Source organism: Emys orbicularis, chromosome 3, assembly GCF_028017835.1.
Source record: "Emys orbicularis isolate rEmyOrb1 chromosome 3, rEmyOrb1.hap1, whole genome shotgun sequence".
Classification (NCBI taxonomy): Eukaryota; Metazoa; Chordata; order Testudines; family Emydidae; genus Emys; species Emys orbicularis.
Genome location: NC_088685.1, coordinates 215,862,556 through 215,887,986, shown reverse-complemented (window position 1 = coordinate 215,887,986; position 25,431 = coordinate 215,862,556). Strand labels below are relative to the sequence as shown.

The 25,431-nt window shown below is 50.3% G+C and overlaps 2 protein-coding genes across 2 annotated transcripts in view; both read left to right on the top strand.

The window, feature by feature from the left end:
• The first annotated feature begins 234 nt into the window (after nt 1-234).
• Nucleotides 235-3,816, top strand: VSX1 (visual system homeobox 1). Its single transcript, XM_065401994.1, has 5 exons — nt 235-634; nt 1,062-1,140; nt 1,561-1,684; nt 2,596-2,776; nt 3,548-3,816. The coding sequence occupies exons 1-5, from the start codon at nt 235-237 to the stop codon at nt 3,814-3,816; spliced, it is 1,053 nt and encodes a 350-aa protein (XP_065258066.1).
• Nucleotides 3,817-18,700: 14,884 nt separating this feature from the next.
• The window catches only part of ACSS1 (acyl-CoA synthetase short chain family member 1), a 66,858-nt gene continuing 60,127 nt past the window's right edge, over nt 18,701-25,431 (top strand). The window contains exon 1 of the mRNA XM_065400819.1: nt 18,701-19,025. Within this exon, the coding sequence (XP_065256891.1) occupies nt 18,701-19,025 (325 nt within the window). The remainder of the gene's footprint in view (nt 19,026-25,431) is intronic.

Below are 25,431 nucleotides of genomic sequence, written 5' to 3'. Positions count from 1 at the left end.
GCTGCGCGGAGCGAGCCCCCGGGGCCGCGGCTGGGCGCAGTGAAACGTGTCCGCCGGGGCTGGGGGGGGGGGCTCGGTGGCAATTAATCCCCTGGGATTGGGAGCCAGGCCCGCCCCCTCCTCGGCCCCCCTGCGGCGGCGGGGCCCTGCCCGGAGCTGATTGGAGCCGGGCAGCGGGATAAAAGGCTCCGGGGCGGCTCTGCCCCCGTCCATCCCGGGGAGGCAGCGGCCAGCATGACGGGCCGGGAGGAGCCCGCCGAGGGCAGAGCCAAGGGGAAGGCGCTGGTGCCCAGCGAGGCCAGCGAGAAGGCGGCCCGGCTGGGCGCCCCGGCCCTGCGCTCCAAGGGCTTCGCCATCACCGACCTGCTGGGGCTGGAGGCGGAGCTGCAGCCGCCGGCCGCCCCCGTGGCCGGCGCGGGATGCGAGGGCGCCGGGGCCGGACTTGGGGGGGTGTCTCTGAGCGGCGGCTCCTTGCCCCTGGGCTTGGGCTTCCTCTGCGGCTTCGCGGCGCCGCCCCCGGCCGGAGCCCCCTGCCTGCTGCCGGCGCACGTCCCGTTCCTGCAGCCCCGGCCGGAGCTGCACCGGCCCCCCGGACCTCCCGCCGGCGGGCGCCAGGACAACGTCTCGGGTAAGGGCCCTGCCCTGCCCCGCAGCCCCCGGGGCGCGCCCTGCCCCGGGCTCCCCCCTCCAGCCGGGCCCGGCCCTGCCCCGGGATCCCACCTCCAGCCGGGCCCTGCCCCGGGCTCCCCCCAGCCAGCCCCAGCGCCGGAGCCCTGAGCGGCCGCGACGCACCCGATGTAACCCCGGCCCCGCGCTGTCTCTCGGCTCTGTCCGCCCGCGTGGTGCTGAACCGCCCGGCCCGGGCCGCCGCCCGCGGGGGGGAGACGCGCCCCTGTCCCCGGGGCTGAGCTCAGCCTGGCCCTGGCTCCCGGGGGAAGGCCCCTCGGTCCCAGCCAGCTTCGTAGCCCGAGTCACCCCGGCTACTTCCCTCTGAGGCTCGGGGCGCGGGGCCAGCCTCCCCCCGCGCTCGCTGAACGTCCTTTCCCTCCCCCTGCGCACAGACGAGGACAGCCTGTCCGGGGACAGGGGCGAGCTGAAGACATCGACTGCCCAGATCAAGAGGAAGAAGCGCCGGCACAGGTACCAGCCCAGCTAGGAGCAGCGGGCCGGGCCTTGGGGGAGCCCTGGCTCCGCTCTTCCCAGCAGGGATCCCCGGGACCGTGGCATTGCCTGGGCTTGCCTGTCCTCCCGCACGGCAGCCTAGGGCTGGTTCAGGGCTAGAGCATGTCTACACCACAGTAACTGATGTGGCCGCAGGGGTGGGAATGAAGCAGTGTCAGTAATGGGCAGGGGCAGCCAAAGGGGGCTGTCCTGAGAGACAGGAGCAAAGCTGCCCTGACCAGGAATAAAACTCTAGTGCGGCTCAGGGGCAAATCCTGTGTAAACAGACCTGATTGCAGGCCAGAGTCATTGTAGACCCCGGCCTGGGGGAGTGCTTGGGGGCCCTGCAGGCCTAATGGGGCTCCCCAGGTGGCCAGTAACTGTTTGTTCCTTCCCCAGGACGGTGTTTACTGCTCACCAGCTGGAGGAGTTAGAAAAGGCGTTCAATGAAGCTCATTACCCAGACGTGTATGCCCGGGAAATGCTAGCTATGAAAACAGAGCTGCCCGAGGACAGGATCCAGGTAGGTTGTCATGCCCAGAGCCAGGCTGTCTTGGCTGTCTCCGCTGTCACCTACACACCCCAAGAGTGAACGTGCACAATGCTAATACACTCCTGCGCCCAGCTGGCCGCAGGCACAGCACAGCACGTCAGGAAGGAGCCTGCTGCCCGCGGAGATGCACAATGGCACCGCCTGGGGCACTGGGGCTGCTCCAGTCTCCCTCCCCTAGACACCAGTCTAGGCTCTGTGCAGGAGTCCACTGTGTAGGACCCTAATTCAATAGCGATTGGGCCAAATCTTCCTGCCTATCCTCAAGTGGCCCAGTTACTTCAGCAACCAAAATGGCTAGAGTGGGGCCCTGAGCTTTTGCTACTGACTTCCTTAAGAGCAGGACAGACGGACAGGAGCCAGGACTAGTTATAACAAGCCCTTTGGGGCTGCAAACACAAGGTTATGGGGGACCAGGTGCTCACTGCCCAAGAGCCCTCGTTTGTGCACAATGACTGGGGGGAGGGGGCAGCCTTTTCCGGGGAATGTAAAAGGTTTCCAGTGCGCCCAGCACAGAGGAGATGGCCATGCAGGCAGCTGTTCCTAGGGGGTTCGTGTTCCCTGACTCCCTCTGGACATCCACTGGGGAAACATCTGAATAGGGATCCCCAGCACAGGCCTAGAACTAAAGATCCCGTCCAGTCATGATAAACCTCATGTAATGCTCTCTCTCTCTCTCTCTCTCTCTCTCTCTCTCTCAACACCCCCCACCCCACAACACCCCCTCCAACACACACATTCACACATACGCACACCTGGGGACACCCCCCTGAACACCTTCTGGACATAATCACACATGAACACATATAAACCCCCACCCACACACCCCTGGACACATGCACTCACCCCTGCCCCCGGATCCCCCCCCCCCTATCCCCCCAAAGGTCTGGTTTCAGAACCGAAGAGCCAAGTGGAGGAAGCGTGAGAAGTGCTGGGGCAGGAGCAGTGTCATGGCCGAGTACGGTCTCTATGGGGCCATGGTGAGGCACTCCATCCCTCTACCTGAGTCAATCATCAACTCAGCCAAAAGTGGGCTGGTGGGCTCCTGTGCTCCTTGGCTGCTTGGTAAGACAGCACATAGTCCAGGATGGGGTACGTCCTGCTAAGCAATGCTGAGGGAACAGCCAGGTAGCTAGGGAGAGCCTGGCTTGCTTTATATTTAAATCTGTTACAAATCTCAGCCTTTCCCTTCCTTACAAACATGCCAGTCTTTTTGGGGGAGCGGTGGGATTTAAAGTAAACAACAAATCCTTAGGTGGTAATTTTCAGAGTTTGTGTTAAAGTGTTTCGAAAAGGGTGTGTTAAAGAACGGATTAGGGTGGGCGACCCTTTTATTGCTATACAGTAATAATATATTGTGTTATTATTATTTGTTATGATTTTAGCCCCCAGTCAGGAAAATACTTATGCACATATTTAATTTAAAGTTAACTTAAGTGTCACTTAAAGTTAAGCACATGCTTAAGTGCATGTTTGAATAGGTGCTTAATTTATTATAGTGTCGTAGAGCCGCAGGTAGGGAATAGAGCTCTATCTTGCTACATACGTACATGCAAATAATATAGATTCTAGACCCCAGAGAACTCACAATCTAGGATTTAGACAATAGGCAACTGAGGTACCCAAACTCTTTGCGGTCAGATGGAATCTTTCTGCTGACTTCACTGGGCTTTGGATCTGTCCCTAAGGGAAGACATGGACAAATGAGGGGAGACGAGGACAAGGTAACAGCTGAGCTGGGTGTGTTTGAATTAATTAGTAGGCACAATGCTCTCAGTTGTCCCAGGTGGATTTAAGCAATGCATTATATTTACTTACTCTTCTTCATTCTTGAAGGGATGCATAAAAAATCCATGGATGTTACAAGAAAGCCAGAGAGCGAGGAGAAGATGACAGGCAGCTGGAGATTGGAAGGTCCTGAGGAGGAATTAAAAATGAAGCCAGCAGAACACCAGAGAAGCTCTGGTGACAAACTCAGCTCTATGGACAATTCAGAAGATACAGCGATTGACCTCTCTAGCACAGCAAAGCAAGAGAACAGGAGTGCTTTGAGGCAATGTCTCAAAGGAGACCTCCAGACAGATGGGAAGGACAATGGCCACTAAACTCAGGGAGCAGGGGAGGGTGGGATGTTAGGAAAATGAGCCCCCTTAACACTTTGGAAAGATAGGACTATTTATTAATTATTTTTTCAAACAATTAATACACAATTTTACATGAATTTGAGACATTTTAAAACTGGATCCAGCCAAGATTCCCTCCCCCCCAACTTTAAAGCTGTTTGTTTATAATAAACAGGGCTGAGGGGAAGGTTTTAAAATGGTGTGAAAATGTCCCTGGTTTTGGGGCAGCTCTAGTGATAAATCAGGAAAACCTCCCTTTCATTCTGTCACACAAGCAACGGAAAGACACTTCTGCCAGCTAAACAGGAGTGGAGTTATTCCTTCTGGAACCTGTTGGGTGCAAAGATGGTGCCGGACTTAACAGAAACCTTATTTCCAAAGTTACATTCCAACGTTTACTGTGATGTACTGGGTAAGCACCAACGTGGCAATTCTCAGTGTTCAAAATATGCAACTGTTCGGCCTCAAGAAGAAGCAGAAGGTCTTAAGCTGTGGACGGGTTATTCAGCTCTTGTAAGTTGACATCGTGCCATTGACTTCAAGAGAGCCAGGCCAGTTTACACCAGCAGAGGAGCTGTGTATCAGTCAATACAGCCTTATAAATGAATTACACTGTGTATCTTACTTAGAACTTGTATCTGTGCGTGGGGGTGGGGGTGGGGGGATATTTTATGCAATAATTTTGTACGCTTTTGAATGTTATTTGATATACTATGCATAAAAGAACTCACACCTTTATGAAAATCAAGCCATAGCTCCCCTAAGAAATTTTATGCTATTTTGTGAATTGACATAGGAGACTATTTTGTAATTCTTAAATGTCCGTAAAACAGTGTTAATGTCAGATCTGTTTCTTGGTCTTTTTATATTTTTGTCTAAAAGCACTTTAGTTATCTGAATTTTCTGAATGTTGCTCTTCCTGTTTTGTCATTTATTTATTATGCATTGTTAAATAAAAGTTTTGGGTATCTTTGCTTTTCCATCTGTATTTTTCATAGTAGCTTTGCTTGGATATGTCTTCAGAAAGTGTTATGGCTCTGATCCTGCCTAGAATAGTGGTTTGTGAGCAGTTTTACTGAAATCCATGGGACTACTCTAGGGCATAAAGTTAAACACATGCATAGGTCTTTGAGAGGTTGGGGCCTAAACAGACTCGGCAGGGGGCATCCTGGGTAATTAATGTTGTAAGTCGTTTTGAAGAGGGGGCTTTCAGAAGTGCCTTAAGGAGAAAGGCACCCAACTCCCATTGAAAGTCACAGGGAGATAAGGGCCCACTTTATAAGGGATAGGTATTGATTAAGTTATCCTGCCATTAATTATTTTGTACAGGAAACTCCACTGAACTTGCAGGGGATTTTGTGAGCAGATCAATGGCAGGTAGAGGGCCAATAACTTGCTGTGGTATTGATGTAATGGCCTCATTTAGGCCTGCACCCATTCCTGGTGTTTTCAGTGGGGCAGCTTTGGGCCCTTTGTCTGAGTGCCTCTGTAGATAGAACATGAGAAACAAATGGTAATGTACAAAGCCAAATGTATTTCAAATTCTCCCCTCCCCCCAAATAATAGTGCGATATCAGTGGATGCACTGCCCTGTCTCCTTGGCACATGAATGCTATCATCTCATACTTCTTTAGGGTGAAAGATCAGACCCAAACCCGCTTCATAGTTCTAACCATCAGAGTATCCAGGATGGCAGTCATAAAGTACTAAGGGGTCAGAATGGTGTCATTACTCAAAACTCCCCTTTAATTACAGGGCCAAAGACCCTAAACTGATGGTGAAATGTGTTCTTCTGAAATATGGGAGGAAGCCAGATATTAAAACCATGTCACCAAAATTGACTTTTGTCTGTAATTTATACCCTTTGTACATATGCCACCTAGCACGCTCCTGCTTGTGCATAAGGCAGAATTGGCCCACATGTATGTTGTAACAGCAGTATTGAAACATTTCCAGTTTTATCTGCTTGCCAAAATGTAACAGAAAATGATCAAAAGGCTTTATTAAAATCTGGGTAATTCCAGTCTGGAAACATTCCTAATACAGATCAGCATATAAATGGCCCTGTAATTATGGTTTACCTGTCCCTGGCCATAGGGGCACTAGGAAACTGGCAGCAACAGCTCTCCAGGGTTTCTAGACGAATATGTTTTTGAACACTGTCAGGATGGCCATGCCTACCTGGGAGGAGGGAGAAAAGGCGATAGGGTCAGGGGAGTAGTGGCACTGAGAGTAAGTGTCTCAGATACGGACTTTGTACAAGAAAACTGTACAGCTGAAATAGTGCCCCGCAATGACGGGGGAGGGGTCATTCCATCCACGATTAAGGACTATGATAGCTGAGACTTGGCACATTCGGTGCCTAATCCTGATTCGGCAGCAATTGCAAACGGTTGAGCTGGGCTGTGGAGTGCTGGCACTGGGATTTTCCTATATTTATGTCCCCGTGTTTGGAACGGATGCAGATGGTGGATCTTGGTTACTGACACATATGGCAACAGTGGGGCTATTACTGATGGCATGGGCAAGAGTGTCTTCACTGCGCATGCTCAGAGATTGTCCTCGATGACTTGAAATGGACTGCAGGTGCCATGCGGGCTGTATCTGGCTCACTGACAATCCTGTAGGATAACAGCCTGTCTGAGCCTGAGCTGTACACCCGCTGAGAAACTGCCCTTGTGGGGGACGTCTGGTAATAGAGGGGCTCTCTTCCTATTGACCTCAGGTATTTCGTACTGTAAAGCAGTGAGGTGCTGCCAATACACCACCAAGGGGCTTCTGCCTTAGCCAGCAGTACAAAGCATGTCTCAGGGATGTGGTCTCTCAGGGTAAGATTCCCTTTGGAGTGGGGACCAAGCAGAAAGGCCTCCATATGCCTCTTTAGGCTCACATTGGGGTGAGTCGGTACAGCAGCAGGAAGAGTTCCCTGTACACTGCCTCCATGCCACAGAGAGGGTCCCTGGCTGGCCCCTGATAGACAGAAAGCAATGATGGAGGCAGGGCAGCGGGGCCGTGGGATCCACATCCCTGTGGATCTAATGTCTCCCAACACACTGTGCAAGTGGCCTGGGGAAGCAGACAACCACACAACACAATTCTCATAATTTCATATGCATTAATGATATACATATTTAGATAGAACAGTGACTTTCAGCAGATCATAACCTTTCCCCTGATACCTCACACGGCCTGCTTTATATGCAATATCACAATGATATATAAGTGAGGAATATAGGGGTGACAGGGCGCTCCCCCAAGGTATAGAATGACACAAATTCCACAACATCTCTTTCATAGATCTAGGTTGCAACATTTCCTGCCACATTTACATCTTTTCTCTGTGCCAGATGTACAGCTCTATCCTGGGATTTAAAACAATCTGCTGAACTAATCATCAAAGAGGGGGATGCGCAAAAAAGAAAAAAAAAGAAAAGTGAACAAAATGAGCTTATTTCAGGTTGGGTCCCGGAGACTGACTGTGGAGAATGTTTTTTGAGTATTTATACAGAGACAGAGGGGTCTTCTTGGAATGGACCAAAACCAGACTTTGTAAAATGAAGGCAGTTGGGTTTTGTTTGTAGCAACATCTGCATTCTGCCGTCACTGGATGGCTTAGTAATATTCATTTTTAACTGGCATTTTATCTAGGCTTATCCTGTCAAGCTGCTTGATGGACTTTTAGATTGGAAGATTAAGCAAATGTGAAGATTTTAACAGAGCGCCCCCCACTGTAAAACGGAGGTGACTGGACAGCGGAGAAAATGTGTCATTCGTACGGCAGCACCGGTCAGAAACAGATGCTGTTATTTTCTGTGAGGTTCCAGAAAGTGCTGATCTAGCCTGATCCAGAGTCCACGGAAGTCAGCGTGTCTTTCCATCACTTTCAATGGGCCCATGTTCCCATCCTCCACTTAGTCCTACAATCCATACATAGGTGCGGGAACTGGGGGCCGGGGGGCTGCTGCACCCCCTGGCTTGAAGTGGTTTCCATCATGTCCAGGGTTTACAGTTTGGTCCAATGGCTCTCAGCACCCCCACTGTACACACTGCTCCAGCCCCCTGACTCCATATAATCACATGGCTGTTGATAATTAGACAGCACAGAAGATTACAATGTTTATTGATCAGCCCCATGCCCTGGCTTTATGTGTGACACCAGGAATCATTGCACATGCAGACCCTTCAGTTTTCCTGCCACCGAAGGTCCCACAGAACAGCACATGCATGAATACGGAGAAAGCCAAACAACCAGGGCTAGCCTGGGTAAGCCCTGGGTGGTGCTGTCATCAGCATCCCAGACACACCTCGGAGGCACAGTCTCCCCCCTCCCCCGATTTGCCCCTTGCTCGGGGTGAGGGGGCGCTTGTAGTTTGCCACTGGTCATTACCAGCAGTATAGTACAACAACAGCCATGCCAACTGAGCTGTACTGGGCTGTGCATTGGGGGTTGGGGCATGTCATAAATATAAAGGGAAGGGTAACAACCTTTATGTATGCAGTAACATAAAATCCCTCCTGGCCAGAGGTACAGAATCACTTTACCTTAAGGGGTTAAGAAGCTCAAATAACCTGGTTGGCACCTGACCAAAAGGACCAATAAGGAAAGAAGATACTTTCAAATCGGGGATCGGGGGGGGGGGAGGAGAGAGAGGTTTTGTTTGTGCTCTTTGTGTTGTTCCCTCTCTGGACAGAGAGAGAGAGACCAAGCAGGTAACCCATCTCCTGAAAATATACCTGAAATGATACATCTAAAATTACAGAAATTGTAAGTAAAGGCAAGGAAATGCGTTAGCTTATCTTTTGTTTTAGCTTGTGAATTTTCCCTGTGCTAAGAGGGAGTTTTATTCCTGTTTTTTGTAACTTTGAAGCTGAGCCTAGAGGGGAATCCTCTGTGTTTTAAATCTTTTTATTCACCCTATAAAGTTACCTTCCATCCTGATTTTGCAGGTGTGATTCTTTAACTTTTTTTTAATAAAATTCTTCTTTTAAGAACCTGATTGTTTTTCAGTGTCCTAAAAACCCAGGGGTTTGGTCTGTGCTCACTTTGTAACCAGTTGGTTAAGATATTATTCTCAAGCCTCCCCAGGAAAGGGGGTAAAGGGGTTTGGGGGAATATTTTGGGGAAACAGGGACTCCAAGTGGCCCTTTTCCCTGGATTTTTGTCTAAATCACTTGGTGGTGGCAGCAATACCATCCAAGGACAAGAAAAGGATTTGTGCCTTGGGGAAGTTTTAACCTAAGCTGGTAGAAATAAGCTTAGGGGGTCTTTCATGTGGGTCCCCACGTCTGTACCCCAGAGTTCAGAGTGGGGAGGGAATCCTGACAGGGCAGAACCAAGCCCCTGCCTGTTCCTCATCTCTCCCTGCCCACTCCCACCTGCTCCGGGGGCACACGGAGTGAGCAAGCTCCCAGCGCCCATTTACCAGGCTCTGTGTGCCTAGCACACGCAGGGATAAAGGGGGATTCATCATTCTATTAGTCTCCCACTTATCTTTGCTTCTTTTTGTCTCTTCCTTTGCTTGGTGGGTTGGCCCTGCAGCCCTCACCCAACTCAATACACATTACTGGAGGGGCTCAGTGCACAGATGTTTCAGAACTGGGCTCTCTGGTCCAGATCCTCAAAGGTTTTTAGGCCCCTAATTCCGATTAAAATCAATGGGAGTTAGGCACCTAAATACCTTTGAGGATCTGGGCCCAAGTTCCCATTGCTTTATTCCAGCCCCTATCGTGGATGTACAGGGCTGCACACCGCCCTCAGCTGCACACACGGCTCCTCTTCCGTTCATTTCTCACCTCAGGGTACAGTCTGGATCATGGGCCGAGATTTTCAGACATGACTAGTGGTTGTGGGTGGTGCATTTGAGACACCTTAACGAGGCCTAATTTTCAGAGAGAAGCTGCTCAGCCGTTTCTGAAAGTCCGGCCCCTCGAACACAATTCAAGTTGGACATCTAAAAATCGAGGCCCCTCAAATCACTAGCCCTCCCTGAAAATCCTGGCCATGATCGCCGCATTTTCTCACCAAGGAACAGGTGGGGCATGGACTGTGGTGAATACGGCAGCTCACAAGGACTTCAGCACTGTTGCCTAAAAAGCAGTGCTAGGCACTACTACAGAACACAAGGTGGCAATGTTCCTTTCTTTTCATTACCACAGCCCCAGAGCGGACAGAGAGTTTGCTGAAGAAATGATGTCGAGTCCCCCACGCCCCCATGTGCACACACCTGAGTGTTGGGGTTGGTGTAGTTCAACACCTTTCAGCTTTGCTGTTAACCCTTGGCAGGGTTAGGGCTCTGGGGGCTGACGCACTGGAGCACAGACCTTGTGCAGAAAAATCAAAGAGCCTCTTTTTGGTTATCAAACTTTTTACGTTTGTAACGTGTGAATGAATGGGCTGAGGATGAGCTTTTCATAAAAGTCGAAGGCCCAGATCAACGGGAGTTAAGTGTCTAAGTCTCTTTGTGGGTCTAGCCCATTGTGACTTTGGAGCACACGTCCCATTGGATGTCAATGGGATACAGTATTATATAGTCCTGCTTAAAGTCCAGGGAATGCGTGCTCCTAAGTCACTTAGCTGCTTCTGAAACCCCCTCCCCCCCCGTTTATCCTCAGATGTGTGGGAGCTGGTCTTGGCTCGTCTGAGGGGCAGGAAGAGAAGGGGCAGGGAGCAGCCAGCCAACGAGAGACAGAAGCTGCCAGGAGCAGCTGAAACTGGGACTGTTGCACTGGAATAGGATGGGGTATAAGAATGTCCCAAAGGTCCGTCTAGCCCAGTATCCTGTCTGCCGACAGTGGCCAGTGCCAGGTGCCCCAGAGGGAATGAACAGAACCGGTAATCACCAAGTGATCCACCCCCTGTCGCCCATTCCCAGCTTCTAGCAAACAGAGGCTAGGGACACCGTCCCTGCCCATCCTGGCTAATAGCCATTGATGGATCTATCCTCCATGAACTTATCTAGTTCTTTTTTGAACCCTGTTATAGTCTTGGCCTTCACAACATCATCTGGCAGGGAGTTCCACAGGTTGACTCTGCGTTGTGTGGAAAAAATATTTCTGGTTGGCCAGGAGGCTTTACCGTAACCCCGTGATTAATAACGTATGCCACCTTCCTGCTCACCCTATGCCTAGCTCTGACTCCAGACCTACCTAGCCCCTGGCGTCATTCAGAGCAGTCTAAAGGGGCTGCAACCCCACTCACGGATTGCCAGCTCACAGGGCAGGCTGGCCAGCCCCCCCCCCCCATCCTTGGTACCCCTCCCTCTGCGAGGGTGGGCTGAGAAGGAGGGTGTGCAAGGATGGGACCAGCACAAAGGGGATTTAACCGGGCGCAGAGTCTATGCTGCTGAGTTGGCTGGTGTCTATCCCCACCTCATCCCCCCTTCTACCAAAACACAAAAGGCAGAACAGAATCCCCTCCCCTGATCCCAGGGGGAATCCTCCAGGTCACGGCTGAAGCTCCCCCTTTTTCTCTTCTTTATCCCCCTAGCCTAAGGGATAACTTTGTGGCCACCATTGTTCTGTGCCTGGAAGATTGGAAAGGGCTCCTTTGGGAGCTGATCCACACCGCTTCTTTATGTTCAGCACCAGATCCTCAGCAGTAAAGGGATCAGAGATGGCGGGACCAGCAGGAGGGAGCTCTTCCTGCTGCAGACAGAAGAGATGTGCTAGAGCCAGGCTGCTAAAACTGCCGGCCTAGTAATCTACGAAGAGCCAAAGCCAGGCTAGGGAGCGAGGTGCCAATCTGAGCCTCAGAAGGTATGTCTACACTGCGAGAAAAGACCTGCAGCACGGCCGCAGATGGCTTGGGGCAGCTGACCCGGGCTTGCGGGGCTATAAAATGGCAGTGTAGAGGTCCAGGCTCAGGCTGGAGCCTGGGCACTGAGACCCCACAAGGGGGAGGGTCCCTGAGTCCGGGATCCAGCCTGAGCCCAAACACCTACACTGCAATTCTATAGCCCTGCTCTCCAAGCCCCAGGAGCCCCAGTCAGCTGACCCGAGGCTTCTGATCGCAGTGTAGACATGCCCAGAGAGTGAAGCAATGGAGCTCAGCAGCCCTTGGACAGTCAGGGTGAGCTAACTCTGCTCAAGGATAGTTTCTGGTGCCTCCTATGCATGCTGTGACTTCCTGTTTGAGAAGTGCTTTGGAGATGTAACCGTACCGCTCTAGAGAAGTGATGTTATCATTAAAGCTAATTTGCAGAAGGGGAGCACCACGTGCAGGAGAAAAAGAAATGAACACAAGGGAAGTTATATAAAACGGAACAGAGAATAAGATGAAGCAAAGAACTGGAGCCTCTAGAGTGGGAATATTTTCCTCACCGTAATACTTTGGAGCCATGTTGGACTCTAGAGGTAACTCCGGGGCAAGGTTTCCAGGAACCAAAGAGCGAATTCTCTTGGGCCAGGCAAAGTGATGTAGCTTTATTGGCTTCCCCAGGGCGATGGCGATTTAGGCCAGCAGAGGATCTGGCCCATTTGTTCTAAGCACAGCTCCAGCTGGCTCTGCATGCTGAAGGGCTACATGGAAAAGATCTGGGACAGCACTTGAGAACTTGTTTTCTTCCCAAGAAAAGTCCCCTCGTGGGGAAGCAGGAAGGAGTGTGAACAAAGCAGACAAAGACAGCTGATTCATAGGACTATTTGTTCCCACTTGTTGTTCCTGCCAAGCCACAGAAGGGACCTGCCTGATGTTAGAACAAAGGAAAGGCACAAAGGCTGCCAGTAGTCAAAGAAGCCAGCAAGAACATTCCAGCTCCAGAAGACAAACACCGAGGGGACAGGCTGCGGCTTTACCACAAGCCTCGGCAGTGCATAGCTGTGATCTCCCAGGAGAAGCACAGAGCAGATTCTGGGCCCTACAGTTACCTTCCTGCTTAGCCCCTTGCTCTGGGGGACAAATGGGTGTAGTCATTTGCTGGTATATGTTTTACCTCCACTCGTCATTGGGGCTGATGGCGACATGTGCTGGGCCACAGTGAATAGGGGCCAGGTTGGCTGCTAGGGAGGAGGGGCCACAAAGCAAGTCTGCAAGCATGATGGGTTCACCTCACTCATGCTGATGAAGCGCCATTGAGTTCAGTGCACGAATTCCTGATTGATACTGGGGACGGTGAGAGGCGAGTCAGGCTAGGTGACTTCCATGGGATTGCACAAGAGTTAACGGAAAGCAGAATTTGGCCCTACTAGTTAAACAAGGGACAGAGCTAAGTTGTAATGCTGAAGAGAGGGCAGTTGGAAGGTGTGCTGCTAGCACTGAACACCTGCCAATTTTGCTTGTGGTTACTAAGAACCATGGTCAGCACATCCCGAGGACCCACCCAGTTAGCTATTGTTTTCTGTAGCTGCTTGTGATGCTTCAGTCAGTCTGCGGAGAGCAGTTGTAACAGGGAGGCAAGGTGCCAACAGAACTTCTACAGAGCCTGCAGTTAAAGCTGAGTGAAGCTCGGTGTTTGTATTTTGCTAGGGACTATGTGAGTATTTGGGTGCAGATTGCATCGATTTGCAAAACTCCTTCCCCACTTGGTGTTTTGCTTTGAGAACAGCTGTGTTCATCAGAAATAAACAGAGGCTGAATATATGGCAGAATAGGATAAGCCTGTAGCAAATTGTAAACTCCATTTGTAATATGTCTTAACTTGCTTGTGGGCAGCCTATTGGATTGCATTCCAGAGTAAGTCAACACAGCAGCGGGGAGCTGTAATTCCCAGCCTGGGTAGATGGACAGGCACTTTTCCAGCTGCAGGCGGGGGGTGGGTTGGCTGTGGTGGCACAGACTAGCTGCCAGAGTGCAGTGTCCCCCAACTCCCTGAGTACGTCCCTGGGCTGACAGCCCATGCGCATGGAGACACTGCTATTTTCAGGTGCTAGCTCCAGCACGTGTACATCTACCTGAGCTGGGAATCCCCCCTCCCTGCTGCAGTGCAGATGTACCCACAGACAGCTGCCTTGGCCAGGAAAGGGTCTTGTCACCTCATTGAACGGACATCACAGAGGAGCCATCAAGACTGCAATCTGGGCCCCTCAGTTTTGATTATCTCCCAGCGACCGGCCCCTGGAACAAGGGTCTCTCCACATGGGCGCCCACAAGGAGGAGGAGTGTGTGGCTGGAGGGGGTTGGAGTTTCCCAGTGTCAGGGAGACAGAGACTCACCTGTCAGGATTAGTAGGAGAGAGCACAGCAGGGACGCCGCCCTGCCAGAAAGGCTGACAAAAGCAGAATCAACAGGGGAGAGATCAGACCAGGGGAGGATGAGTCTCAGGACTTCTGTTGTTTTCTGTAGCTCTCGAGTACTTGCCTTCCACTGCATTGTCCCTACACTAGAAGCCGAGTGCCCACAACCTCAGCAGAGCCCTGGGGTACAGGGGTTGGCATGTGTGAACAGCTAGGGGGGTCAGAAGCCCTGGTTTCAGGGTCTAGGATGGCTGGGTGACAGCACCCCATGGATTTGAATCAGGAACCAAGTTCTCCAACCTGTGTTAAGAAGGAGGTCAGACTAGATGGTCATAATAGTCCCATGTGGCCTTGAAATCTGTGACTTTATGAAAATGTATGAACCGCTAATAAAAAATGGAGTAAATCAGACAGGTTAGCTTTGGCCCTGGGGGCAGAGGTAAAGCAGCAAGCACAAGATCTAACAGGAATAAAAGTCTCAAGCCTTTCCGGATAAAGGAAAACAAAACTCCGTTTGTCTTGGAAAAGATGGGAAACCAGAGCTAAATGAAAAGATTAAAATTATTGTACAGAAGGACATCAAAGCATCTGACCCAGCTTCCTTCACTGAACTTTGGATCTCCAAAGCTCTGAATTTGAAGATAAACGATGAAACAAACCACCTGCTCAAGCAGGAAACCATGACCAGTGCATAAGGAAAGCAATTTTATTGAACCTAGAGTTGGTCTGAAAATGGAGTCTTTTTCCATGGAAAATTTTTTTTGTTGAAACTTCAAATACCAAAATATTTCAGATTAAAACCAAAATATTTTGACTAGAAAATACTGTCACGGTGCCTCATGGGAGTTGTAGTTTGGGTGTTCTGTGATTCCAGTCTCTTCTGTAGGCTGGGTTTCCTATAGTTCCCTTGATGCACCAAGGTCTTTGCTCTTGAAGAAGGGAGGTGGTACATCATGGAAGTCCCTGCCCAGGGTGCATCATGGGAAATATAGTCTGGCCAGGAAACCCAGCTCATAAAGCAGAATGGGACATGAGGCAACTGAACTACAACTCCCATGAGGTATTGTGACAGCATAGCCAAATCAACATATTTGGTTCTCAGCCAAAGTATTTCAGTTTTCAGATGTTTGGGGTTTTTTTCCTACAAAAATAGAATTTTTCCAGGGAAAGCAGACACTTTTCTCAGAAAATGTTGCTTAGTTGGAAACCCAATTTTTCATTAAAAATAGTTTTGATGGGAAAGTTCTGACCAATCCTAACTGAACCTCCTAATTTATGAACGACACATATTCTTATATGCCAGTAGGTGGCACTCATTCTATTAACTATCTACATATACAAATACATATAGATAGCACATAGCGTTCCTGTAACACCACACAGGTGGAAAGATCCCTCAGGCTGCTGTGAAAGGGAATAACTTAGTAACTAACCCAAAAGAAATATTAATATTCTAGTGCTCAGGAAGGGTATAGAGAATTACATTAGCACTGCAGAAACAGACTTTGTTTTTTTATATATATATATATATAATGTAAAAGTGTATTTGTTCTCAGACATCAGTCCTGTCATACAGGCGAAGATTCCTACTGTGTCAGGAATTCAAAGGTGTTGATGTTGTAGCTACTTTGCAGGTCCCTGAGAAAAGCCAGGTTAATCATCAAACTAAAATTTATTTGTTTGGGAACATTTCTAGAATGGGAAAATTTAAATAAAATTATATTTGCTGTTACTACTACCCGAGAAAGTCTCGACTTGAATCCGGGAGGTGAGGACTAGAGCCTGTTACTCTGAGAAGATAAATTAGCCGCTTTTAATAGTAAATGTTCTAAGAGTAAACCGAATTTGAGTATCACTCCAATGCTTTTGCACTGCTTATTGATGCACATGAACCCCACAGACTATACAGCCCTGTCAGGCCAAATGTGTGCTTAAAACAAACTGTTACTCATAAGTCATTGCTTCCAAAATGTCTGGTGTATTCCCCTTCGGCACCCTGCCCCATGAACCGGTCAGTGTTGAGTGGTGGGATTATGACATCAGAGGTAAACTGCCTCTATAAACAGCTCGTTTTTGTTTGTGAATGGTGCTGTTGAGATATCAGAAACCAGTAATGCAGCCATTTCTGTAAGTGTGTTTGTTGAGGGGCAGGAGAGTGGGCATGGATATAGACCACACAAGCAAATAAAGATGTTTTGTACAGCTCTAGATATCAAAGCTGTAGTTATCCATTCTTTATGTTAACCAAGATGCTCTTCAGTGAGGACAAACAGTAACTATGTTTATTAGACAGAAGTGATCTGAGAATTTTATCATCTACAGCGCTCTCCTCCACTACAATACATGTACCTTTCTTTCGTTTGTCTGCATGTCTGAAATGTGCCCAGATACCATGGTGAGGGTGCATCAGAACAATGCAGATAAGAAAAAGGAGGGCACAGATGCAAGATATGTGTCAAAACTACTGCCTGTGGTATACTGTCACACGAATGGTCCTGCAGTGTAAATATTGCCTGTGCTAATCTGCCACAGTGTAATGTCTTCTCTATGTATGAAATGACTTCTTGGGCCTGATTATCTTCTCACACTGGTAATATAACAGTGTAACCTCACTGACAGAAGAAATTAACACTGGCGTAATTTAGTGCAGAATCTACTACCTGTCTGGTTGGACTCTGTCTTTTCAACCTCCCCTTGGATGTTAGGGAAAAAAAGTCAGCTTAAAAAAATAATCTTCTAAACCATCTCTGGAAAAGAAACGGTTGTCCAGAGAATAAGTTGCACCTTGGGCAATGCCAAATGTTTGACGGCTCGCAGGAGGGATGTTTATATGGGGTATTAGGGATAGGGTCAGGTGAGGAAGAAGTGTGTGGGAGTTGGGGAGGGTGATGTGCAGGGTATAGGAAGGGCTGTGAGGAAGATGTGTAGTGTATAGGGGATTGGGTGGGGGACGATTGGGAAGGCTGTAAGGAGGATGGTGGAGTGCACAGGGGTTCAAGAGAATGTATGGGGCTAATGAGGAGTGTAAGAGGTGTATATAGGGGCTATGGAGAGTATACCGGGAGCGCTGTGAAAGTGATGGGGGAGTGTTTGGGGCCTTAGCAAAGGTATAGGGGAGTGTGCAGGAGTTTAGGGGTTATATGGGGGTTTAGGGGCTGTATAGGGGATGGTATGGAGGTTTCAGGGGTAGTACAGGGTGTAGAGGTTTAGGTGGCATATGGTGGAGTTTATGAATTGGATAGGGATTTAGGGGATCCTAAGGGAGGGTGTGGGGTTTAGTGGGTTATGGGGGAATATATTGGGTGTATCGGGGAGGGCATGGGAGGTTAGAAGGAGGATTAGAAGGCATATGGAAGAGTGTATGGGGCCCATAGGGGTTTAGGAAGTATATCTGGAGTGTATCAGGGAAGAGAGGGTTTAGGGGGTATATAGGGAGGGTATGGGGGAGTGTTTGGTGCATATAGGACTTGGGGGTATATGGGGGAAGTGCACAGGGCGTACAGAGGTTTAGGGTGTGTAGATGGAGTACACAGGATGTATATAGGTTTAGGGGGTGTACAGGGGAGTGTACAGGGCATATAGAGGAGTTTAGGGGATGTATGTGGGGGTGTTGAGGGCTTTAGGGGGTGTATGGGTGGTTGGGGGATTACAAAGGAATGTACGGGGCACAGGTCACAAGGCTGCCAGGGAGTGTGTAAGGCGTTAGGGCGGTGTGGGGCATGGAGGGCGGGACATGGACAGGGCTGAGGGGTGTGGGGGGCGCTGTGGGGTGTGTGGGGCACAGAGGGGCTGAGGGGCGTGGGGGGCACGGAGGGGCTGAGGGCGGGTGGGACACGGACAGGGCTGAGGGGCGCTGTGGGGCACGGACAGCGCTGTGGGGTGTGTGGGGCACAGAGGGGCTGAGGGCGGGCGGGACACGGACAGGGCTGAAGGGTGTGTGGGGCACGGAGGGGCTGAGGGCGGGTGGGACACGGACAGGGCTGAGGGGCGCTGTGGGGCACGGACAGCGCTGTGGGGTGTGTGGGGCACATAGGGGCTGAGGGCGGGCGGGACACGGACAGGGCTGAAGGGTGTGTGGGGCACGGAGGGGCTGAGGGCGGGTGGGACACGGACAGGGCTGTGGAGTGTGTGGGGCACACAGGGGCTGAGGGAGGGAGGGAGGGTGGTTGTGGGGCACTGTGGGGTGTGTGGGGCACGGAGGGACTGAGGGAGGGAAGGTGTGGGGCGCTGTGGGGTGTGAGGGGCACGGACAGGGCTGAGGGGCGCTGTGGGGTGTGTGGGGCACTGTGGGGTGTGTGGGGCACGGAGGGGCTGAGGGCAGGCGGGACACGGACAGGACTGAGGGGTGTGTGGGGCACGGAGGGGCTGAGGGCGGGCGGGACACGGACGGGGCTGTGGGGTGTGTGGGGCCCGGAGGGGCTGAGGGCGGGCGGGACACGGACGGGGCTGTGGGGTGTGTGGGGCACGGAGGGGCTGAGGGCGGGCGGGACACGGACGGGGCTGTGGGGTGTGTGGGGCACAGGGGTCCGCAGGGGCCGGGCCGCGCTCGGGGGTCCCGGGCGGGCGGCGCTGGCAGCAGGCGGCGCCGTTGGGCCCGCGCGGGGCGGGAGCCTCGCCCCGCACCGCCCCCAGCTCCCGCCCCGGAGCGGGGCCAGCGGCGCTCGGCGGGCGGGCGGGCGCTCGGGCTGACAGGAGCATGGCAGCGGCCGCAGCGTGGGGCCGGGCGCTGCGCGCCCTCAGCCGGCGAAGCCCCTGGGCCCGGAGCGGCGCCCCCCTGCGGCAGCCCCCGGCGCGCCCGGCCAGCGGCAGCCCCGGCGGGCCCCGGGAGCGGGCTGGCGCCGCCCTGCCGGCCGCGAGCTACCAGGAGTTGCGGGAGCGGGCGGCCCAGGAGCCCGCCGCCTTCTGGGGGGCGCTGGCCCGCGAGGCGCTGCACTGGGACAGCCCCTACCACACGGCCTGCGACAGCCAGCTCGGCCCGGACCGCGTCCGCTGGTTCCCCGGCGGCCGCCTGAACGTGTCCGGTAAGCGGGGGGCGGGCCCCGGGCCCCCCAACCTCCCCCGGGCCCCCCAACCTCGGGATCTCGGGCCCCCCAACCTCCCCTCGGGCCCCCCCAACCTTCTCCCTGGGACCCCCGACCTCAGCTCGGGTCCCCCAGCCTTGTGTTCCCGGGCACTCTCCCAGCCTCCCCCAGGCCCCGCAACCTCCCCCGCCCCCCCCCCCCGCCTTCTCCCTGGGCCCCCCAACCCTTCTCCCCGGGCCTCCAATCTCCCCTCAGGCAACCCAGCCTTCTCCCTGGGCCCCTAAACCTCCCCGCCACCCCCCCAGCCTTCTCCCTGGGCCCCCCAACCTCGGGATCCCAGGCCCCCCCAGCCTTCTCCCCGCTAACCCCAACCTCCCCTGGACCTGCCCTGCCTTCTCCCTGAGCCCCCCAACCTCCCCTCGGGCCCCCAGCCTCCCCTCAGGCCCCCCCAGCCTTGGGCCCCTGGCCCCCCAATCTTTTCCCAGGCCCCCCAACCTCCCCCTGGTCCCCCCAGCCTTGAGACCCCAGGCCCCCCAGCCTTCTCCCTGAGAACCCCAACCTCCCCTGGGCCCCCCCAGATTTGCGTTTCTGACAGCTGGACCCCCCCCGGGCACCCCCAGCCTCCCCAAACCCACAACTGGAACCTGGAACCCCCTCCCACAGCCTCCACCCTGGATCTCTGGGCTTCACACCCAGACCTCCACTCCTGGATCCCCAGCTAACCTCCAGCCTTCTACCTTACTCCTGCACATCCCCAGCTGGACCCCCAGAACCCCAATCTCTCATCTGACCCCTGCCAACCTCCACCCCCAGCATCTTCAGACCCTCAACCACCCCCAGGCATTCCCTACTGGACTGCCAGGACCCCCCAACCTTCTGCTGGACCCTAGGGCATCCCTGGGACTTTTCCTAGGCTCCCCATCATCCTTCCCCAGGCTCCCTGCTCACAGGCAATTGCCCTGGGCACCCTCACTCCCCCAGTCATCCCCATCCACCTCCTCTTTCACCCCCACTCCTCATCCCCCCCACTCCCAGGCATCTCCAACCCCCGTAGCATCCCTAATGCCCCAGCATTCTAGATCTCTCTCTATATACCCTCTCCCCCAATCCTCCATCATCCCCAATCCCTTTTCACCTCCAAATCCTTGTCACTCCCCATAGCCCATCCCAACCCCCCTGCATCCGTTATCTCCCAAACATCATATAATCCTTGGTCATACCCCTTCATAATCCCTCCATCACCTGCACACCAATGTTATCTCCCATTCCCATCATTGCTGTCCCCAACCCTCCCAACTCCATATAATCCACTATATAACTCCCATCACACCACTCTTCCCTACACTCTCATCATACCAGTCCCCCCAATTCCACATCCACTTTCTCTCATCAGTCTCCCATCACCTCAACCCTGCATCAATCTCCCTATATCATCTCCAGGCACTTTCAATCCCTGGTCCCTCTCTATTATCCCTTGAAATCCAACCCCTTAAACCTCTATCTTCCCCAAATCCCATATCCTCCCAAGTCCCTGTAACCTCCTGGCCATCCACCCAAGTCCTATACCCTCCAGTCTTCTAGCTTCCCTGTACCCACATATCCTTTTTCTAACTCCCAGTCAACCTGACCTCCGGCCCCTTGAGAAGTCTCCCACCAACCCTCTCTATTGGTGCTTGTTCTTAATTATTTTGCCTGTGTCTGCTGCTTCTGTTTCCTCAACTTCTCCATTCACAAGCAGCACGTGGGATGGGCTCATGCTGGTGGGCTGATTGGTGGAGAAGGAGGCATTGTCTCACCACAAAGCCCAGCCCATGCCACATAAACAAATGCTGGAAACTTCCCCTGCTCTTAGCGAGAAGGGAGACAGGCTGGGACGCTTCAAGTGTCTGTTTTTAATCTACTTTTATATGTCTCAGAAATGATATAGTTTATAATAGCCTTGCTATTTGGGATGTTCTCTCACCTGGGGTGTAATTTGAGCTAAGCAGGTGTGAAGTTGCTAGTATTTGGATGAGAGACCTGCACAGAAAACAGGTGCTGCAGGAATAGGTAATGGTCATTAAGTAGGTGGCACTCTTCCTACTGCTGCTGCAGACACCATCTTTTGTTTTATTTTTGGCACATCGGACCAGTTTTCATAGTGCAGGCTGGCTCTGAAGCACATGTGTGGGTGTCAAAGTTAGCTGCATAGTTAATGTATGTCTCTCTTAAAGTGCACAGTGAATAAAGTAAGTTTCACTTTATAAAATGTACGTGTGAACTTGGGTAAATCACTTAATTTTTTTGGTGCCTTGGTCAATCCATCTGCCAACCAGGGCTTCTAATTTGTGCTTAGCTTTGCAAAATGCATTGGGGGTTTTCATGAAAAAGTTCTCATTATTAGGCATATTTGACAAATTAAAAAAATTGGAGGCAGAACATTTGTGTAGTATTGGGATAGCCCTTGGTGTCTATAGCCAAAATACCTGTTTCAAGTCCTTAATCTGACACTAATTTGCTTTGTGAACTTGTAAAACTCTTTGCTCCAGTAGCCCCATCTGTAATATAAGATTACATCTATGCAAATTGCTTTTGAGACTTATAGATGAAAATGTTTGTCCATTTTCATTTAAAAGTATTATCACAGATGTTTTATTTATGTCAGCTGAGTTCCTTTGCAGCCACTCTATACCAATAGCATGTAGAACTGGGTCACTGGAACCATGAAAAAACAGATTTCTTTTCTTCACTTCTAGCGCTGCCATGGTTTAACCTGTCACAGCCTTCTGTGCAGGGTCTACGAAGGGCCACTTATAGAGGTCCTTAACATAGATGTGCAGGGATCATGCTTGCCCTTATTGAACAGAGCATTCCAACGCTGCTGAGCAAATAGTTGTACATCTTGGAATTTTTTTTATCTTTATTCCTCTAAAGACTAAGAAATTCAATTAAGAAAACACTATAAGACTATGAAGGTTAATACTCAGAATCAAGAAGTGGCGAAGTTAAGGCTGCCTCAGTGACTTTACCTCTGCCCTCTCTTGCATAGGCATTATTGAGGTAATGTTTTACTACCTGGTCACACACCTTTAGAAATAAAACCTTAGATGTCAGATATATATATATATAATTTTCTAATTAAGGAAAGCTGTTCTTAAAAAGATACTGGAGTCCTTTTCAGATAGTTATTAGAGAGAGGTTGTTGGGTGGGTGCATTCAGATTCGCTGTATATTTTACAGGCACAATGACATTAAGGGATACTATATTGCTTGTCGTAATTGTACAGTTTGCCATGACCATAATTCTTGACCATAATTTCTCTTCTGACCATTGTTGTGCAGCATGCTGTACGCTAGTTCGTAGATGGCTGCACTTTGGTGATGTAAAGGGCTCTGCAATATCTGCACGAGGGCAACCTATTACTCATGTAAAATATTATTGTTAAATTCTTGAGGAAAATGAAAAAGTGATAAAGAATGTAGGCATCATCACTCTGTTTTCTGTTTCAAATGAGATGCTGATTGCTGGTCTCTTCACTCAGCTTTGTTAACATTTTAAAAAGAAAATACTTTGTCATGATTGTTCTGAGTACCAGTGAGTGGAAAGCAAAAAACTGCCCATGTAAGGGAGACGTATGCTCTCCTGGCATCGTCCCGCAGACCCTGACATTTTAATAACTATAGACCCCCTTATGCATGACAAGTAGTCCTTACTCCACAAGTAGTCCCGGTGACTTCAGTGGCACCACTCTTGGAGTAAGAGTTTCTCAATCTAGCCATAGGAAAGTGATGATTTCTTTAGATGTCTGTACTTCATGCTCTGTATGTTTTCATAGATTCATAGATTCTAGGACTGGAAGGGACCTCGAGAGGTCATCGAGTCCAGTCCCCTGCCCGCATGGCAGGACCAAATACTGTCTAGACCATCCCTGATAGACATTTATCTAACCTGCTCTTAAATATCTCCAGAGATGGAGATTCCACAACCTCCCTAGGCAATTTATTCCAGTGTTTAACCACCCTGACAGTTAGGAACTTTTTCCTAATGTCCAACCTAGACCTCCCTTGCTGCAGTTTAAACCCATTGCTTCTTGTTCTATCCTCAGAGGCTAAGGTGAACAAGTTTTCTCCCTCCTCCTTATGACACCCTTTTAAATACCTGAAAACTGCTATCATGTCCCCTCTCAGTCTTCTCTTTTCCAAACTAAACAAACCCAGTTCTTTCAGCCTTCCTTCATAGGTCATGTTCTCAAGACCTTTAATCATTCTTGTTGCTCTTCTCTGGACCCTTTCCAATTTCTCCACATCTTTTTTGAAATGCGGTGCCCAGAACTGGACACAATACTCCAGCTGAGGCCTAACCAGAGCAGAGTAGAGCGGAAGAATGACTTCTCGTATCTTGCTCACAACACACCTGTTAATACATCCCAGAATCATGTTTGCTTTTTTTGCAACAGCATCACACTGTTGACTCATATTTAGCTTGTGGTCCACTATAACCCCTAGATCCCTTTCTGCCGTACTCCTTCCTAGACAGTCTCTTCCCATTCTGTATGTGTGAAACTGATTTTTTCTTCCTAAGTGGAGCACTTTGCATTTGTCTTTGTTAAACTTCATCCTGTTTAACTCAGACCATTTCTCCAATTTGTCCAGATCATTTTGAATTATGACCCTGTCCTCCAAAGCAGTTGCAATCCCTCCCAGTTTGGTATCATCCGCAAACTTAATAAGCGTACTTTCTATGCCAATATCTAAGTCGTTAATGAAGATATTGAACAGAGCCGGTCCCAAAACAGACCCCTGCGGAACCCCACTCGTTATGCCTTTCCAGCAGGATTGGGAACCATTAATAACAACTCTCTGAGTACGGTTATCCAGCCAGTTATGCACCCACCTTATAGTAGCCCCATCTAAATTGTATTTGCCTCGTTTGTTGATAAGAATATCATGCGAGACCGTATCAAATGCCTTACTAAAGTCTAGGTATACCACATCCACAGCTTCTCCCTTATCCACAAGACTCGTTATCCTATCAAAGAAAGCTGTCAGATTGGTTTGACATGATTTGTTCTTTACAAATCCATGCTGGCTGTTCCCTATCACCTTACCACCTTCCAAGTGTTTGCAGATGATTTCCTTAATTACTTGCTCCATTATCTTCCCTGGCACAGAAGTTAAACTAACTGGTCTGTAGTTTCCTGGGTTGTTTTTATTTCCCTTTTTATAGATGGGCACTATATTTGCCCTTTTCCAGTCTTCTGGAATCTCTCCCGTCTCCCATGATTTTCCAAAGATAATAGCTAGAGGCTCAGATACCTCCTCTATTAGCTCCTTGAGTATTCTAGGATGCATTTCATCATGCCCTGGTGACTTGCAGGCATCTAACTTTTCTAAGTGATTTTTAACTTGTTCTTTTTTTATTTTAACTGCTAAACCTACCCCCTTCCCATTAGCATTCACTATGTTAGGCATTCCTTCAGACTTCTCGGTGAAGACCGAAACAAAGAAGTCATTAAGCATCTCTGCCATTTCCAAGTTTCCTGTTACTGTTTCTCCCTCTTCACTAAGCAGTGGGCCTACCCTGTCTTTTGTCTTCCTCTTGCTTCTAATGTATTGATAAAAAGTCTTCTTGTTTCCCTTTATTCCTGTAGCTAGTTTGAGCTCATTTTGTGCCTTTGCCTTTCTAATCTTGCCCCTGCATTCCTGTGTTGTTTGCCTATATTCATCCTTTGTAATCTGGCCTAGTTTCCATTTTTTATATGACTCCTTTTTATTTTTTAGATCATGCAAGATCTCGTGGTTAAGCCAAGGTGGTCTTTTGCCACATTTTCTATCTTTCCTAACCAGCGGAATAGCTTGCTTTTGGGCCCTTAATAGTGTCCCTTTGAAAAACTGCCAACTCTCCTCAGTTGTTTTTCCCCTCAGTCTTGATTCCCATGGGACCTTACCTATCAGCTCTCTGAGCTTACCAAAATCCGCCTTCCTGAAATCCATTGTCTCTATTTTGCTGTTCTCCCTTCTACCCTTCCTTAGAATTGCAAACTCTATGATTTCATGATCACTTTCACCCAAGCTGTCTTCTACTTTCAAATTCTCAACCAGTTCCTCCCTATTTGTTAAAATCAAGTCTAGAACAGCTTCCCCCCTAGTAGCTTTTTCAACCTTCTGAAATAAAAAGTTGTCTGCAATGCAGTCCAAGAATTTGTTGGCTAGTCTGTGCCCCGCTCTGTTATTTTCCCAACATATATCCGGATAGTTGAAGTCCCCCATCACCACCAAATCTTGGGCTTTGGATGATTTTGTTAGTTGTTTAAAAAAAGCCTCATCCACCTCTTCCACCTGGTTAGGTGGCCTGTAGTCGACTCCTAGCATGACATCACCCTTGTTTTTTACCCCATTTAGCCTAACCCAGAGACTCTCAACACTT